Source organism: Orcinus orca, chromosome 6 (assembly GCF_937001465.1).
Source record: "Orcinus orca chromosome 6, mOrcOrc1.1, whole genome shotgun sequence".
In the NCBI taxonomy this organism is placed as follows: Eukaryota; Metazoa; Chordata; class Mammalia; order Artiodactyla; family Delphinidae; genus Orcinus; species Orcinus orca.
Genome location: NC_064564.1, coordinates 98015963 through 98034516, shown reverse-complemented (window position 1 = coordinate 98034516; position 18554 = coordinate 98015963). Strand labels below are relative to the sequence as shown.

Genomic DNA, 18554 nt, shown 5'->3' with positions numbered 1-18554 from the left:
AAGCCTCACCCCTCTGTCCTCCAGCCAGTGTGAACTCTTATATTTTCAGGATTGCCCTCTCTTACCTCTGGGTCTGCACATGTTATTCCCTCTGTCCGGAATGCTATCACCCTGTTTCTACACCCCTCTCCTCACTTCTATGCTTGGTCTTGGTCCCACCTCTGAAATCACTTTGACCAACAGAGCTTTCCTGACCACCCCACCCCTGCCTCAAGTCTGGATAACATCTCTCTCATGTGTTGTCACGTAGCATGGTACTTTGCCCCTTTTTAATCCTCTGTTGAAGACCACAGGCAAAGTTCTGTCTTATCCTTCTGTCTATCCCAAGTACCCCATCACCTGTCATATCCTTTTCATCCCTACAGAGGGTGATGACATTTTAGTTTCACAGCTACTTGGCTATAAACTTGATCACCCATGCATTGTGATGGAAAAAACAGTTCTCCAATTGGTTACATCAAGTAGAGACGGTCAGACAGTGTCACAGCCCGAAGTAATTAGTAGAATTCTCATCCGAGGATTCTCCCTTGATGCTTTGCACCACACCCTCCTTTAAGGGATGAGCTGGGAGAAAGGGGGTGAGGTGGTGAAATTTCACGTGTTGAAAGCATTGTAATTGCCAAAGTAAAATACTTGCAATTTTATTTACACACAGATTATTCAGAAAATAATCCAAACATTTGAATATGGGAATATGGAAGGGGGAAAATTGACTAGATGGGTGGAGTATTTCAAGGTGCAGTAGAGGAGACCACACAGATCATCAGAATGAATGAATGCCAGGCAGAATGGGTCACTCTGAACCGGGTTTTATGGAAACTACAGGAGGAAATCATTTAAATCTGTCCATTGACTCCTTTAAATATTTATCGAATTATCTTTTAGGTACTTCAGAATATACGATTCTTGCACAGTACTTGCCTTAAAGTAGCTTAATATGAAGTAGAGCCGTAATTACTGCAAACAAGTCAGAATGTGTGCCATGAACCAAGAATTACGGTTAATCCAGTTCTAAGCAACTGAGATTGAATAAAAATAAAAATGATGTGACATATGTCATATGCAAAATGCTATGGCTGTTCAAAAAATATTTACTGTTAGTTATGGAGATGATGGGATTTGGAATGGGTTTGAAAGATAGAATGAGGACAGTTAGAAATAGGGGTACTGTTGTGGACAACGAAAAGTACAGGCTTGTGATGGGGACTGAAGTTAGCTTGCATGGGTGGGTAAGTAGCCTAAATCTATGGGAGAAAGTGGGATTCATGGAAAGAATGGTAAGGAGCAGTGTACTAGATTGTACTGGGACTTGAATTCCAGGCTCTGGAGATGGCCTTTGGTCAATTGGCAACGGTAAGCCATTGAAGATTTTTGAGCAGGAAAGTGGCATGATGAAAGGCATGTTACAGGAATATTAATTCAGCATCTGTGGCAGAAATCACGGAATCTGAAGTAACCTAGAACAAGAGATGTATGTATAGAGGTTACAGATCGATCAAGTCATAAAATAATAAGGTCCTCAATTAGCACAGCAACCAATGGGCATAGAAACTGATATTATCCATATTTCTAAGCCCTCAAAGACCTTAAAGTCTTATTGAACTGAGGTAGAAGAGATGAGGAAAGAAAAATATCAAAGGCAACTATGGCCTGAGACCTTACTCAAAACTTACCACTCTTTATATGACCCAAAGGGAAACAAATTTGACAACAAACACCAAACTATACTCAGAATCTTTCTCCTTTCTGACTGCTAAAGTCAAGTGTTACCAGATCCAGCGTGTGCCATTTCTCTTGTTCCTTAGGCCAGGCTAATTCATCAGATATGCATCAGTACGGTTGTAAAAGTTGTGAAAATTTTGAAATACAAATGTATTGGTTGGTAAACAGCTGCTGCCCCCAAGTCCCTAAGTGTCCCCTTACTGATCTCACCCTCTCTCCAGCCTCACTGGTCTATCCCACAATCCAGCACCTACAGAGGTAACATCTGGCAGATTAGTGGGCATGCAGAACTCTGCTTGATGCTACAGCTCATGTCTGCTCTTATGGATCAGTGATCATGCCATTATGGCAACATTTTATTTATTTACTTATTTCTAGTACTCTTTATTTATTTATTTTTATTTACCTTTGGCTGTGTCGGGTCTTAGTTGCGGCACGTGGGATCTTCATTGAGGCAGGCAGGATCTTTTGTTGCAGCGTGCAGGCTTCTCTCTAGTCGTGGCGTGTGGGTTTTCTCTCTCTAGTTGTGGCGCACAGGCTCCAGGGCTCTGTAGTTTGTGGCATGCAGGCTCTCTAGTTGAGGCACGCGAGCTCAGTAGTTGCGGCACACAGGCTTAGTTGCCCCGCGGCATGTGGAATCTTAGTTCCCTGACCAGGGATCGAACCCGTGACCCCTGCATTATAAGGCTGATTCTTTACCACTGGACCACCAGGGAAGTCCCTCTGGTAACATTTTAAATATTACCCCTACCAGGGATAGAGTTTTCTCCCAGAAGGTTCTCAAGTTCCGTAAGAAAATAGACTTCTGTTGGGCCTACACATGTCTGAATCTCAGAGATAGATTCACCCTAGATTCAAGTTGAAAACCTGCTGCATTGGAATTCATGGGACTTCACATTTAAATAATGATTAATTGGTAATTTAAAAAACTCATGAGAGTACAGTAAGATATGTACTTTTATTCCTGATAATGGGAATATACAATAACTTGACAGTAGACTAATGAAGAGTTAATATTATTTTGCCTAAGGAAAAAAAATGTTAATGGGTGAATGATATAAGGGAAATAGATGGTTATAGGAACGTTGTTTTTAATTGTAAAACATTGGAATCAACCTAAATATTAAACATTAAAAGAATAGTTAAACCAGAGTAGTCAAGCTTATGGTAAATTTTATTTTTCTTCTTTATACAATTCTTAGCTATCAGCTATTTTAGAAGGAATAAATAAGTTGAAGATAATTCTAAAATCTCCAGAGGCCTTTCCTAAAAGTGCTTGCCCGTGAAGTTTTAATTGTAAAACTCAGGATGATCTCACATTTCTCACCCAGACAGTAAACACCTTAAGACAATTAAGAGTTTTCAGGGAATTCCCTGGTGGTCCAGGGACCCGGGTTTGATCCCTGGTCGGGGAACTAAGATCCCACAAGCCGCGTGGCACAGCCAAAAAAAAAAAAAAAGAGAACACAGAGTTTTCAACTACAAAGACTTTGCCTAAGTGTTCTATACTCAGCCAGGTTATATTTGTGTGTAATGTATGTGTTTATGTGTGATATATGTATTTATGTCTCTATGTGTACGTATGTGTGTACACATATATTCTTAACACATGACGCTTACTTCGCTGATGCATCTTCTTTCGGACACAGTCTTTTGAGAGTTTTGTCTTTTCTTTTTTGATAGACTCGTCCTAATCCATCGTAATTTCCTTTCTAGTTGGAGCAGATGTTTACATTTGCCACATGGTGTCCTGCAGCTTGGGTGCCATTTGCTGCTCTGGCACCACACAGTTGCCTACATTCACAATTTTGCCCAAATAGTATTCCAGCCAGAGGAGCTAACCAATCACAGGGAGGTTGGCAGGATGCTAATTCATTTTACATAGATTCAGATGTGCAGAATCCAGGTCAGTTAAAAAAGTCTCCTCTTCTAATTCCTTGAAAATAGAAAGGATCTTGGCTGTCTACTAAAAAGAAAGTCCCTCATATGTATACCTAGGTCCTTGTCCTGTACTTGTGACAAGGATTGACTTAGCCTCGGGGAAAGCTGGTTCTTTTCTAGTGCAGTGGACCCCTGTGCTCAAAATCCTAACACAACTGTTTGTAGGAACAGATTCCTTATTCAGAATGAATCCATAAAGTTGAGAAGAAGCATGATATTGTAATAATGAAGAGCCTTTTTTGGGGGGGGGGCCCAGATAACTTGCTTGATGTCCTACCTAGATACAGCAGCAACGAGGGCTTTTGATTTGCACAACTCCTGGGTCCCATTATCATCTACATGAATGGGCACACTTGGAGTTGTGTACTTCACAGCCTGAATGCAGCTGATGCAACTTCCCTAAAACTATATTCTTTAAAGAGTTTCATTAACCTTTAAAGGTGAATTGTGCAAAGAACAGAGGCTCTTAGTATTTATAGAGATTTTTAAAACATTAATCTTAGATTATGTATAAGAAGGAATTTTGTAAAGTATAAGTTACTGTATAATAAATATTATTAACTAAAATAGTCATCTAAAGGATTGATATTTAGAGAACAGAGAGTTCTTTATATTCTACAAATTCCAAACTGGTTGATATTTTTATTTACTTGAGTCAAAAAATTGTGTTGACAGTTGAAGAAAAATCTAATGTTAGCACATGATAATTTCAAGAATCACAGTTCCAATAATAGTAGCTGATAACTGCTAAGATGTTTCTGAAAAGAGAAAGTGCTTATTTTAACAACAACAAGAAGAGCAATTAAGAAACATTATTTGGTACATTTCCAGGAAGGGAATCATTTCATATGATAAAGAAAAAAATTGTACCCTAGCCCTTTACCATCACTTGTGGAACTTTTTCAAACCACAGTTAATTTCATCTTTTCAACTTTTGCTTGGTTTTAGATGAGGAATTTCCCCCCGTTGGGAATCAAAGAAGTTGATTACACCTCTCCCACTAGAGTTGTGCAATGCCTTTAAATAGTTCTCCTAAAATCTGTTTTCCATTACCATTATGAATTTCACAATATGTTTCCAAATGTATTTTTGGATATTTTTATCCAAAGTACTGTTCTCCAGTGTTGTAAATTCTTGATTACTCAAAAGGTTTTGGAGAGTAATGGTGTAAAATTAGCTCCTTTTTATGTAATATTATTTTTTAAATAAATTATAAAATCTGTAGGTAAAATCTGTTCATATGAAAAGTTTATTAAACTTTTTAGTATTATTCTATTTATAGAATCATCAAATGTTAGCATTGGAAAGGTCATAGCCATCATTAAATGTAACCTCTGTATTTTGTAGGAAAACTTTTTAAAAAATCACTTGCCAGTGACCCCGTAGCTTGTTAGTGGAGCAGCCAGGATAGCAACTCAGTTGTCTTGACTCCTAGTCTAACGTCCTTTCACTCCACCCTGTTGTTACTCCCTCTGACTTTGGTCCTTCCTCCACACTAACCCATCCTTCACTTCCAATAGAGCTTGTTTTCTCCTGCCCTCCTTTGACTGAGTGACTGCCGGTTCGGGCAATGGGATGGGCAATGGCTGGGTCAGATGACTGGAAGACTCCCTGAACTTACAAGAGTGTGTTCCCCATGGAGAGAAAGAGACAAGTGCGTATGTTACCCACAGTGTGATATGTGCCAGAACAGAGGTGGGGGTAATGTGCTCTGAGGCACAGAAATGAAGGTAACAATATCGGTCTGAAAAAGTTAGAGAAGCTTTGAAGAACAAGTTAGTCTTGAAGGATACTGGAGGTTCATTTAGAGAAAGGAAAGCATATGCCAAGGCAGAAGCTAAGTGGAAGATAGGAAAGGGAAAGAGAGGGAGATAATATTTACCAAGCACCAGAGCATCTACTGGGCACAGCAAGCCATAAAAAAAGTATAACTGTCTCTTTTATAGTTGAGAAAATTAAGAGTTGGGGACATTATTCTAACATTTACTGAATGCCAACTACATGCCCGGCATTGTTGCTTTACTCACATTATTTCAATTAATCCTAACAACAGATTTATAAGGCAAGTACTACTAATATTACACGCGAAGAAACAAAGTCTCAGAAAAATTAAGTAAATTGGTCAAACTCCCAAGTCCAGTAAACTGAGGTCGGGGAGGTGTGCTGCAAAACTAGTCTCTGCTTGATTCTGAAGCAGCTTCTGATCAGGATATGGAGTTCACTGGTTCATTGTAGCAGACAGGGGAAAGTTATAGATGGATCAAAGAATTACAGAAAAACCCAAAAGAACTTTTTGGCCAACCCAATAGATCAGAGTAAAGAGAGAGGGCCTCATCCTGTTGGTGCAGTTTTTGATAGAAAATGCTTTGATCACATTTATATTTTAGAAAGATGTTCAGGCAGCAACATCTAAGATGGATTAAAGAGTAGAGATGAAGGTTGAGGGAACCAGTGAAAGGGCTTTGTAAAAACCTGGAAGAGAGGTAAGGAGTTCCTGTCTAAGATAGGAGCGATGCAGATGGAGGGATAGGCGAAATGCTGAGGGTTTTTAAGGAGTAAAACCCAAACAACATGATTTCAATTTGGATATTGAAGGAGATGGAGGGAGAAGTAGGAATCAAAGTGATCTCTGAGGTCAGAGAACCAATAACTGTGAAATGAAATACAGCATTTGAGACAATGACTTTCTTTTATGCATAATTTTTATTTACTTTTAATGTTTTTGCACAATACCTATTCAGTATAACAAAACAAGAAAATGTAAATCAGCAAAAATAAACAAACTGGGAAGGCTCATAATTCTACCATGAATATATGTCATGTATTCATAACATTATAGAATTTTATGCATTCATTAGCCAGAAGATCATACAATACATATGGTGTTTGAAACATGTGTTTTTTTTACACTCAGCTACACAATTTGATTGACCTTCCATGTCAAGAATTCTGTTTTTATGGCTAATATACCATTTGATGGATTTGTCATAAGAATTTAAGAAACCCCCCATCTCTTGACATTTTTCTTGGTTTCCAGTGCTGTGTAATGACAGACAATAATTATACATACTTATATGTGTAGGTAAAAAATGTTTACTTTCACTCGGACAAATTATTAGAAATGAAATGCTATATCAAAGGGAAAGCTCCACTTGAGGCTTTTGGTGTCTACCCTCAGGTTGCCCTACAGAGTTTGAGAGAGCCTGTTTGCCCACATGCCTGCCAGCAGTGGGTACTAACATCCATTAAAAATTTTTCCAAATTAAAAAGTAGTCATCAATTTGCATTTTTCATTATAAGTGAGGTTAGACAGTGTATCCTACTATTATAGGTCATTTTCATTTCTTCTTTAGTAAATTTCCAGCTTTTGTTCTTTGTCAACTTTTCTATTGAAGTATTCCTATCTTTTTCATATATTAGAAAAAGCTCTTTATGTGTTAAGCTTTTATTTCTCCTTAAGGTACTAATTTGTTTGCTTCCTGAAAATTTTTTGAAATATTTAACATATATTTTAACATCCAACTATTTTTAACCTGTATCTCTGGCTTGTTTTTAAGTTTATACCTTATCAGCAGGGTTAAATTAACCCATTACTATTATTGATGATAACTGATATATTTGGTTTTACTTCCATTACCTTAGTTAATGACATTTTGTTATAAATTCTTTCTGCTATTTATCTTCTTGTTCTGTTTTTCTTTTTTTTAATTTTTAAAAATTTTTTAACTTTTTTTTTTTTACGGTAGGTCCTTGTTGGTTATCTGTTTTAAATACAGCAGTGTGTACATGACAGTCCCAAACTCCCAGTCTATCCCTTCCCCCTACCTTTCCCCCCGGTAACCATAAGTTCATTCTCTAAGTCTGTGAGTCTGTTATGTAAATAAGTTCATTTGTATCATTTTGTTAGATTCCGCATATAAGCGATATCATATGATATTTGTCTTTTTCTGTCTGACTTATTTCACTTAGTATGATAATCTCCAGGTCCATCCATGTTGCTATAAATGGCATTATTTCATTCTTTTTAATGGCTGAGTAATATTCCATTGTACATATGTACCACGTCTTCCTTATCCATTCATCTGTCGATGGACATTTAGGTTGCATCCATGTCTTGGCTATTGTAAACAGTGCTGCAGTGAACACTGGGGTGCATGTATCCTTTTGAACCATGTTTTTTTCTTTCTTTTTTTTTTTTTTGCGGTACGTGGGCCTCTCACCAGTGTGGCTTCTCCCATTGCGGAGCACAGGCTCCGGATGCACAGGCTCAGAGGCCATGGCTCACGGGCCCAGCCGCTCCACAGCATGTGGGATCTCCCCGGACCGGGGCACAAACCCGTGTTCCCTACATCGGCAGGCAGACTCTCAACCACTGCACCACCAGGGAAGCCCCAAACCATGTTTTTCTCCAGATAAATGCCAGGAGTGGGATTGCTGGATCATATGGTAACTCTATTTTTAGTTTTTTAAGAAACCGCCATACTGTTCTCCATAGCGGCTGTACCAATTTATATTCCCACCAACAGTGTAGGACGGTTCCCTTTTCTCCACACCCTCTCCAGCATTTACTGTCCATTTGATGATGGCCGTTCTGACTGGTGTGAGGTAATCTCATTGTAGTTTTGATTTGCATTTCTCTAATAATTAGTGATGTTGAGCATCTTTTCTTGTCCCTCTTGGCCATCTATATATCTTCTTAGGAGAAATGTCTATTTAGGTCTTCTGCCCATTTTTTGATTGGGTTGTTTGTTTTTTGGATATTGAGCCACTTGAGCTGTTTGTAAATTTTGGAGACTAATCCCTTGTCAGTCACATCATTTGCGAATATTTTCTCCCATTCTGTGGGTTGTCTTTTTATTTTGTTGTGGTTTCCTTTGCTGTGCAAAAGCTTTCAAGTTTAATTTGGTCCCATTTGTTTATTTTTGTTTTTACTTCCATTACTCTGGGAGACAGATCAAAAAAGATATTGCTGTGATTTATGTCAAATAATGTTCTGCCTATGTTTTTCTCTAAGAGTTTTATACTATCTGGTCTTACATTTAGGGCTTTTGAGTTTATTTTTATGTATAGTGTTAAAGAATGTTCTAGTTTTGTTTTTTTACATGTAGTTGTTCAATTTTCCCAACACCGTTTATTGAAGAGACTGTCTTTTCTCCATTGTACTCTTGCCTCCTTTGTCATAGATTAAATGACCATGGGTGCGTGGGTTTATTTCTGGCTTTCTGTCCTGTTCCATTGGTCTATATTTCTGTTTTTGTGCCAGTACCATGCTGTTTTGATGACTGTGGCTTTGTAGTATAATCTGAAGTCAGGGAGCCTGATTCCTCCAGCTCTGTTTTTCTTTGTCAAGATTGCTTTGGCTATTTGGGGGTCTTTTGTGTCTCTATACAAATTTTAAGATTTTTTGATCTAGTTCTGTGAAAAATGCCATTGGTAATTTGATAGGGATTGCATTGAATCTGTAGATTGCCTTGGGTAGTATAGTCATTTTAACAATATTGATTCTTCCAATCCAAGAACATGGTATATGTTTCCATCTGTTTGTGTCGTCTGCAGTTTCTTTCATCAGCATCGTATAGCTTTCAGAGTACAGGTCTTTTGTCTCCTTAGGTAGGTTTATCTAGGTATTTTATTCTTTTTGATGCAATGGTAAATAGGATTTTTTTAAAATTTCTCTTTCTGATCTTTTGTTGTTAGTGTGTAGAAATGCAACAGATTTCTGTATATTAATTTTGTATCGTGCAACTTTACCAAATTCATTGATGAGCTCTAGTAATTTTCTGGTAGCATTTTTAGGATTTTCTATGTATAGTATCATGTCATCTGCAAACAGTGACAGTTTTATGTCTTCTTTTCCAATTTGGATTCCTTTTATTTCTTTTTCTTCTCTGATTGCGTGGCTAGGACTTCCAAAACTATGTTGAATAAAAGTGGTGAGAGTGGACATCCTTGTCTTGTTCCTGATCTTAGAGGAAATGCTTTCAGCTTTTCACCACTGAGTATGATGTTAGCTGTAGGTTTGTCATATATGGCCTTTATTATGTTGAGGTATGTTCCCTCTGTGCCCATTTTCTGGAGAGTTTTTATCACAAATTGCTGTTGAATTTTGTTAAAAGCTTTTTCTGCATCTGTTGAGATGATCATATGGTTTTTATTCTTCAATTTGTTGATGTGGTATAGCACATTGTTTGACTTGTGGATATCGAAAAATCCTTGCATCCCTGGGATAAATCCCACTTGCTCATGGTGTATGATCCTTTCAATGTATTGTTGGATTTGGGTTGCTGGTATTTTGTTGAGGATTTTGGCATCTATGTTCATCAGTGATATTGGCCTATAATTTTCTTTTTTTGTGGTATCTTTATCTAGTTTTGGTATCAGGGTGATGGTGGCCTCATAGAATGAGTTCAGGAGTGTTCCTTCCTCTGCAATTTTTTGGAATAGTTTCAGAAGGAGAGGTGTTAACTCTTCTCTAAATGTTTGATAGAATTCGCCTGTGAAGCCATCTGGTCCTAGACTTTTGCTTGTTGAGAGTTTTTAATCACGGTTTCAATTTCAGTACTTGTGGTTGGTCTGTTCATATTTTCTGTTGCTTCCTGGTTCAGTCTTGGGAGATTGTACGTTTCTAAGAATTTGTCCATTTCTTCTAAGTTGTCCATTTTATTGGCACACAGTTCCTTGTAGTAGTCTCTTATGATCCTTTGTATTTCTGTGTTGTCCATTGTAACTTCTCCTTTTTCATTCCTAATTTTATTGATTTGAGCCCTCTCCTTTTTTTTTCTTGATGAGTCTTGCTAAAGGTTTATCCATTTTGTTTATCTTTTCAAAGAACCAGCTTTTAGTTTCATTGATCATTTCTACTGTTTTCTTGTTCTCTAATCCATTTATTTCTGCTCTGATCTTTATAATTTCTTTCCCTCTGCTAACTTTGGGTTTTGTTTGCTCTTCTTTCTCTAGTTGCTTTAGATGTAAGGTTAGGTTGTTTATTTGTGATTTTTCTTGTTTCCTGAGGTAAGATTGTATTGCTATGGACTTGCCTCTTTGAACTGCTTTTGCTGCATCCCATAGGTTTTGGATCATTGTGATTTTGTTTTCATTTGTCTCTAGGTATATTTTGATTTCCTCTTGGATTTCTTCAGTAATCCATTGGTTGTTTAGTAGCTATGTTTTTCTACCTTTGTTATTTGGGTTTTTTTCTCTTCCACTGATTTGGAGGTTATGCATTCTTTTTCTATTCATAGTTATGTGAATTTTTTGTGTACAAATTGAACCTGTGTTTTTCTTTCAGTTTTTTCATATTGATATATATGAAAGGAAATGAGAACTTTATCTTTTCCTCTTCCCAACCATCCCCCGTTTCCCTCAGACTTTAAACGTTTTTTCTTTATAATATGTAAAGATTATTATTTTTTTCCCTTAGATCATATGTTTTTCTTTTTAAGGGGCTTTATTTGCTATTTCATAATTTTTACAATTATTTTAGCAAGATATTTAGCAATATATGGTATGTCCCACTACTTTCTTAATCTCAAGTGATTTATTGAATACCATTTTTTTCCTCATACTTGAGTTCTTTATGTTGATTTCTTTTCAATCAGTGAAATACATCTTGATTTCCAGAAGTCATGCACATTCTCAAATGTCTTTCTCTTCCCTCATATTTACCAGTAGCTTGCCCAGATATAGAGTTTTGGGTTCATAATATTTTTTCCACATAGCTGTATATCTTATTTCATTCTTTTTTCATGGCATTTGTTTTTGCACAGGAGAAATGAAATGTCAGTTTGATTTCCCCATTTATTTTGTTTTTCTTTCCTAAACACTTGTCATACTTTCCCTTTGTTTTGGGTGTTAATCACTTTTTATTAATTTTGCTGGGAACTTGATGAGTTTTTATTGCCCTGAAACTTCAAGTAAGGAATATTTTCTTGCATTAATATCACAGCTTTTACTTGTGTTGTTCTGGTATTTTCTGGCTTCTTTTTACTGCCTCCAACAACAGTTTTAATCTTGCTGTTACAGTTTATGTTTTCTTTTCCATTTGTGTGTTTATCTTAATCATTTTCTCCTATAGCTGCTGCCTTCTGTTCAAAGGATACAGTGTTGTCCTGCATCTTCCTGAAGATCTGTGCCAATATTTACTGAACTTTTTATAAAAAGGAATATTCAGAAATATGAATAATTCAATAATAATTCAGTATTTAATGCTATGATGCTTTGAAGTAATGTTCCCTTTTTTTCTGCTGAAGTATTTTTTGTAAGTCACACATCATTATAACTTTCCTACAAATGTTTCTCTCATTCTTAAATAGCTACAGCTTTATCAATTCTGGAATTTTCTACTATATACATGGGAAAATGTTCTCTTCTGTTTTTAAATATAATCAAGAATGTTAGAAGCATGATTTTTTTCTAAAAATTACATTATATTACGAGTCTTCTCTCTCAATAATGATTTCTTCTGTTTTTAGCATAGTTTAGTTGTTAAAACAAGGACTTTTGCATCCAGGAGACCTGGGTTTGAGACATAGAACATGTAGTAGTAAAGAACATGGCCTCTGGATCCCAGTTCTCTTGGTTTAAACCCCAGCTTTGTCACTTACTGTGTAACTTTGGCAAGTTAGAACACCTCTTAGTTCCTTAGTTTTCTCATCTGTAAAATGAGGTTAATAATATTTATTACTTCATAGGTTCTTAAATGGATAAACAGATAATATTTATAAAATATATAGAACAGTCCCTGGGACATAGTGAATGCTATGTAAATATCTGCTTTAAAATTCTAGCTCTAATCTTTATCTCAATTTTGTTGTAAACCTAAAAAAAAGTCTTTGAAAAAGATAAACAAGCCAGAGCTTGTCTACCTGGAAACAGGCCTTAAACAAATGACAGTAGGAAGAAGAAAGGAGTGTACTACCATTTAAAAATATTTGACTTACTAATTACAAACAAGATAAATGTGATTTTGAATTTCAGCATAAAAATGTAATAAACCAATGTTAAATGCTAAAAAAATCTCCTAGCGCTATCACCTGTTAACTGAGTAACTTTAGTCAAATCATCAAATTACTCTAAGCCTCCATTCTCTCTTTAAAATAGACACAATCCTAATAAAAGTAATGTACTTATCAATAAAAATATTAGTAATTATTAATACTACTTATTAATACTGTGAGGATTAAAGGAGATAATTTATATCAAGTATCACCACATAAGTGCACATTCCTTGGTTGCTACTATTTTTTTAAATAATCTAATGCATACTTGACTACACTACATTTGTTTGGCTTTATTAAGTATTGCAAGTCTCTTTATTCCACAGTTTCTCTGTTGTTGAATTCTTAATTGTGAGTTACTTTACAGATGTGTAACTCCAGGGAGAGTAAGTACAGATTCAATGCCGCATTGTCAGTGCAGAGGGAAGATATGAAGCAAGGTCAATCAGATCCCGCTTTTCATCTTTTTTTTTTTTTTTCCTTGAGCCTGGGAAAAGCAGGGTCTGTGATTCTTTTTTTCTTCAAAAGGCTTATTTCCCATCAGTAGGATCATTTCCCTCAAGCCCTTTACTTTCTCCTCACCCTTTGTCCAGTGCTTTGAACCGAAACAAGGGGCCCAGTGCTTTTTGCATATCTACAACTGTTCTGTTCTGCTAGGAGTGAGTGTTGGGGGACACAATGGGGGAGGTGCAGCTGCACAGGTTGGGGGGGTTGATGGAATATGGGGTATACTGTCTTTAGCACGATGTTTTTACGCGTTGAGTATCATTGATGCCTTTTAGTCCATTTACGTACATTGCTGTTTTGAATTTTCCCACAAATAAGCCCAGCCGTAGCATGCCATGATGTGTTGTGATTGTAACTAATTGTGGGACATCAAAGAGGCCACTTCATTACCTGCAAATAGCCAACTATATCAATCTTTTAAAAAAATCTTGGTTTCTCTCCTTGCTTGAATTATACGATTATTGTTTGGGACTTTACCCCCCTAATCAGTTTCCAAAATGTTGTTAACTGTCCATTGATGTACCCCACATAAAATGGGTTTCCCTGGCTTACCCACAGCTTGCCCATCCGGGACATACAAACCAGAAGGTTCACCAGGAGGAATCAGCACGTGCCTTCCATGTCCTGATGAAAATCACACTTCTCCACCTGGAAGTACTTCCCCTGAAGACTGTGTCTGCAAGGAGGGGTACCGGGCATCTGGCCAGACCTGCAAAGGTACGGATCCCACCACTGGCAGATAGGAAATATAAAAGCTGATCTCTTTTAGGGAAGTAATGCCGGTGTTTTCATCCAATTAATTGGGCATGGTCTTTAATATTCCTTCCTCTAATCTTATTTGGGGGGAATTCTTTGTTTTTATCATCTAGCATTCCTTATCACTGAACATATCCACATCTTGCTCCAGAGAAAGGAGATCTGAGACTCCACAAGTAATGTGACTATGAAAACAGATTTAGTATCGGAAAAGATCTAAAATGAATCTAAGAGAGAGAAGTCACAAATTTAACAGCAAATTTGAATAACAAATGAGCTAGTTTGGGCTCTGGTGATGGTTACATCCATTTAAAGAAAATATTTTTATAAGTAAAGTACTTTGATATTATTCATATCAAAAATGAAAAGTATTTAATTAGTCAAAGCTGTGGCTCTTGGGATTTGTGGCAGACATGCTTTGCTGGACTTATTTGTTCTTTATTTTATGCCACTCTAACTGAGAAGGAAAATAGCTAATGACATATGAGGGTCAAGAACTAGAAAATTTCGTATCCACATAGATATCAAGATTTTAAAATTTCTAAGCTTAAACCATAATATTTAGTCTGTTTTTAAACTTAACTGGAAGCAAATACCTAGTAAGCATGAGCCGTAAGTGTTCTTCTTCCAAATGCGCTCTTAGGAATTCATATGCAGTAAATGGGAATGCTGTTGATAATTTAGCTCTGTGTATACAATGTCCTCTTGACCGGAAAAGAAGAAGCGGGGGTGGGGGGGAGGATGCTTTATAGACAGAGACTCACTTTGCTTTTTACTCTTCTCCCTGTAAATGTTAGTTGTCCGCTGCCCTGCCCTGAAGCCTCCTGAAAATGGTTACTTTATCCAGAACACTTGCAACAGCCACTTCAATGCAGCCTGTGGGGTCCGATGTCACCCCGGGTTCGACCTCGTGGGAAGCAGCATCTTCTTGTGTCTGCCCGATGGTTTGTGGTCCGGCTCTGAGAGCTCCTGCAGAGGTATGCAGGCTGCCAATTCACGTTGTTTATTGATTGTCTTGCTCGACGCCCTCAACTTAAACTCTAATGGACTACTAGATTCTTTGTTTCTTTTGATTTCATAGACCATAGACCACAGAAAGAGAAAAAATTACAGGAGGTTTGAAGTCAGAACTACTAAGTTCAGTTGACCACATCATCATAAACTATGCCCTTTGTGTTTCTTTTATGAACAAGCAAAGGCCTGCCTGGGAAAGAAATGGACAGGTTACCTTAAACCTCAGATTTCAAGCAGCCAAGACAGGGTCCAGGGAGAGTTTGGGGATGGTCAGTGTGCGGCTTTGATGTCTACTTTGATTGTAGGGCTCCAACGACCACACCAGTATCCTGTGACAAGAGTAGTTAGCCAACGTATACATCCCCAGCCTTCACTTTGAATAGACAGCATGCCACAGAAAGTGGGAGTTTGCTAAAGTGACATCCCAAAGAGCCTCATCAGGCCAACAGAAAAGGGGGCAGTACCATAGATAGAACCTGAGGCTCCCACATCAGATACAGAGGAACGACAAGCAAAATTGAGAGTACCTTAATTCGCTTCCACTCTTGCCGTCTCCAAGACCTACTTTCCTACTTCTTACGACCACTGCATGGCCAACTTCCTAGGGTTCCACAAATTGGGTTGAAAGAGAAGGCTCTCTAAGAAGAGAGGGGGACAAGCCAAAGGACTTGAGAATCCCTGCCCGTGAAGCTTCTGAATACAGTATTCCCCCCGTCACCTCGGGTTGCCAGGTGAAATACAGGACACCCGTTTAGATTCAAATTTTAGATAAACAACAAATAACTTTTTAGTATAAGTAAGTCCCATACAAGACTGGAGACCTTCTTATACAAAGAATTATTTGTTGCTTTTCTGAAATTCAAATTTAACTGGATATCCTCATTTGTTTGTTTTTATGCTAAATCTGGCAACATGACCCCCAACACATCCCCTAGGCATCCTTTGGCAATATAGTTTGCTGAGGCTTTGACTGTTCCAAGACCCTGTATCACCCAGCTCACTGGAGTAGGGTAAGAAGTTCTGTCTTCTAGTCTTCTCTTAGCTCCCACACCCATAAGGGAAGCCAACCTACTCACAACTTCACGGTCATTTGTGAACCCCAGGAGACATTTCACTGTTTGTATTAATCGGCTACCAATACTGAACTCATCTATGAATATGAATTTGCTTAAATCAGGTCCCAGTCCAGACCCTTATCTCTACTTAACAAAAAGAGAAGGAATCAGCAAATTGAACAAGGGAGATCTGAAAGAAGAGGGGAGAAAAATGGAATCACAGAGATTCAAAGGCAATTACATTGGTAAAATAAGATTAGGATTCCAAGAAATGGGAGAAATCTGAGAGGAGGAAGGTATCTTAGGGAGAAGCAAAAGGTTGCTGGCACAATAAACAGACATAGTCAAAAGCCAAATTAATAAGTTAGAAAATCAACGCAAGAAATCCTTCTGAAAGTAGAGCAACATTTGAAAGATTAGAAAAAAGATGAAAGAATAAAATGACACAAGAATAGTCACAGGAAATAGACTCTTCACAGATTAGGAATCCAGAGAGAGAATGGAGTGGAGGAGAAGCACTAATAGAAGATCAAAGAATATAACCGCAAGCTGAAATCTTGAAAATACACATGACTGAAATCTTTGATAGTCAACTTAAAATCACTTACTGGGTGCCAGAAAACAAATTATAGAAAACAGATCCATGTCTGGAAATAATCTTATTGAAACTTCTGAAAGCCCTGGAAAAATTAGAAAATTGGGCCTGTTTCACAGTTAGAAATAATATTACCTATAAAGGAAAGGGAATCAGACTTGCCTTGAGCCCGTTATTAGCCATTCTAAATGTTAGAAGATAAGAGTATGTTTCCTGAATTCTGAAAGAAAAGAATTAGACCCTAGATTTCTAAACTCCGACAAGCTATTGTTTATGTGGGAAAGCAAAGCAAAGACATTCTTAGTCGTACAGTCTCAAAGGGTAAAAAGCCTATTACTGAAAAGGTTGATCATAGGAACCTCTTAGAAATATTCCTGTAAAGTTACATAGTTATTAAGTTCTTTGTAAAACCTCTACCCCTTCTTCCAAATACCTCATGGCAGAAGGTAGAAAACATGACATTTTAACTTTCCACTTACTGACCTTCCAAAGAAGAGTGAGAAAATCAGGCAGACAACCCCTTTAGGATAAGGTCTGGCCCTTGCCTCTTTAATCCTCTACAGTCTCCATCCTGAGCCTCGAATCCTACACTAAAGCCTTAAGAAATGGCCATGCCCTCTCAGGAAGCCATCCGTTTGCAAGTTGTTTCAACAGCCTTGATTGTCCAGTCATTCCTTTGGTCCCTGTATATAAGCCCTCCCTGTCGCTGACCTTCTCATCTGGGATGGGATGACCCCTAACCTCTGTATGTGCATCCACAAACCTGTCCTACCCGCATTCTAGCCCTTGCGCTTTGTGTGTGAGGGTCAGTCAGGGAAGCCCAGGAAATACACCATCTGTGCTATAGAATAAGGAACTTATTTTAAGAATCAGACCTTACACGATTTTGGAAGGAGCTGGGAAGTGGAAGGTCCAGAAGAGAAATTGGAGGATCAGAGGAGTTACTACCAGTTCAGTCTGAGAATCCAAGCCCACCCAGCTGCTGAAGTGGAACCACAAGGGAGAAGTACGTTGGGAAGTCTAAGAGAAGCTTTATCTCGCTGTAACCATGCCCTGATGCTCTACATCCAAGAACCCAGCAGTGAGCTTGGGGCCACCTTGGGTCAACAGGGTCAGCAATTGGGATGTGGAGTGGAGGTGACCAAAGACAACCTACTATGCACGTGTGCACTTGTCCATTGCTGATTCTGCCTGCAGTGGTCACTGCCTCTCTTCGCCTTCCAAGATCAAGTGCATGTTCTTCTTTTGATCAACCCTAAACTGGCCCACAATAAGGGGATTCTGACAGTGTTTCCCAGCTTAACCAACTTGTTACAATACAAACCACCCTACTTACTTTAATTAATTAACTCGTCGATCACCTCTGCTGGTCTGTGAGCTCATTATGAGCACAGAACGTATCTTCCCCCACCCCAGCTAATCCTTGGTTATACTTCTGGTAAATGATATGGATAGGTACATTGACAAATAGATACACTGACAGTCTGCTTGTGTCACTTCCCATTATGCAGTCCCATTTTTAAAAAGCAGGCTTGTTGTCTTTTATGCAGTTTGCATTGATGTCCCCGTATAAGTAAAATAACTTTAATCAAAATAAGAGCGATGCTCCAGGATGTGAACTTTTCTGAGCTCCCTTTAACTTCACCTCCAAAAAGCTACTCCCTAACTTACCAGTGAACGAAGTTGTCCTGAATGAAGGTACTAAGTCAGGCTCTTCCTCTGGCTCCTCATTAAAGGATTTAGTTATAGACATACTTCGTTTTACTGAGCTTTGCTTTATTTTGCTTTGCTGATGTTGCAGTTTTTACAAATTGAAGGTTTGTACTGATAACAACCCCACGTTGTCAGATGATGGTTAGCATTTTTTAGCAATAAACTGTTTTTGAGTAATGGGCATATATTGGTTTTTAGAATAATGCTAATTTGCACACTTAATAGACTACAGTATAGTGTAAACATAACTTTTTT

At 37.8% G+C, this 18554-nt stretch overlaps 1 protein-coding gene across 1 annotated transcript in view; it reads left to right on the top strand.

The window, feature by feature from the left end:
• The window catches only part of SVEP1 (sushi, von Willebrand factor type A, EGF and pentraxin domain containing 1), a 184273-nt gene that overhangs the window by 51040 nt on the left and 114679 nt on the right, over positions 1 to 18554 (top strand). Inside the window, exons 4-5 of the mRNA XM_004269347.4 lie at positions 13725 to 13883; positions 14720 to 14899. Coding sequence (XP_004269395.1) covers positions 13725 to 13883; positions 14720 to 14899 — 339 coding nt within the window. The remainder of the gene's footprint in view (positions 1 to 13724; positions 13884 to 14719; positions 14900 to 18554) is intronic.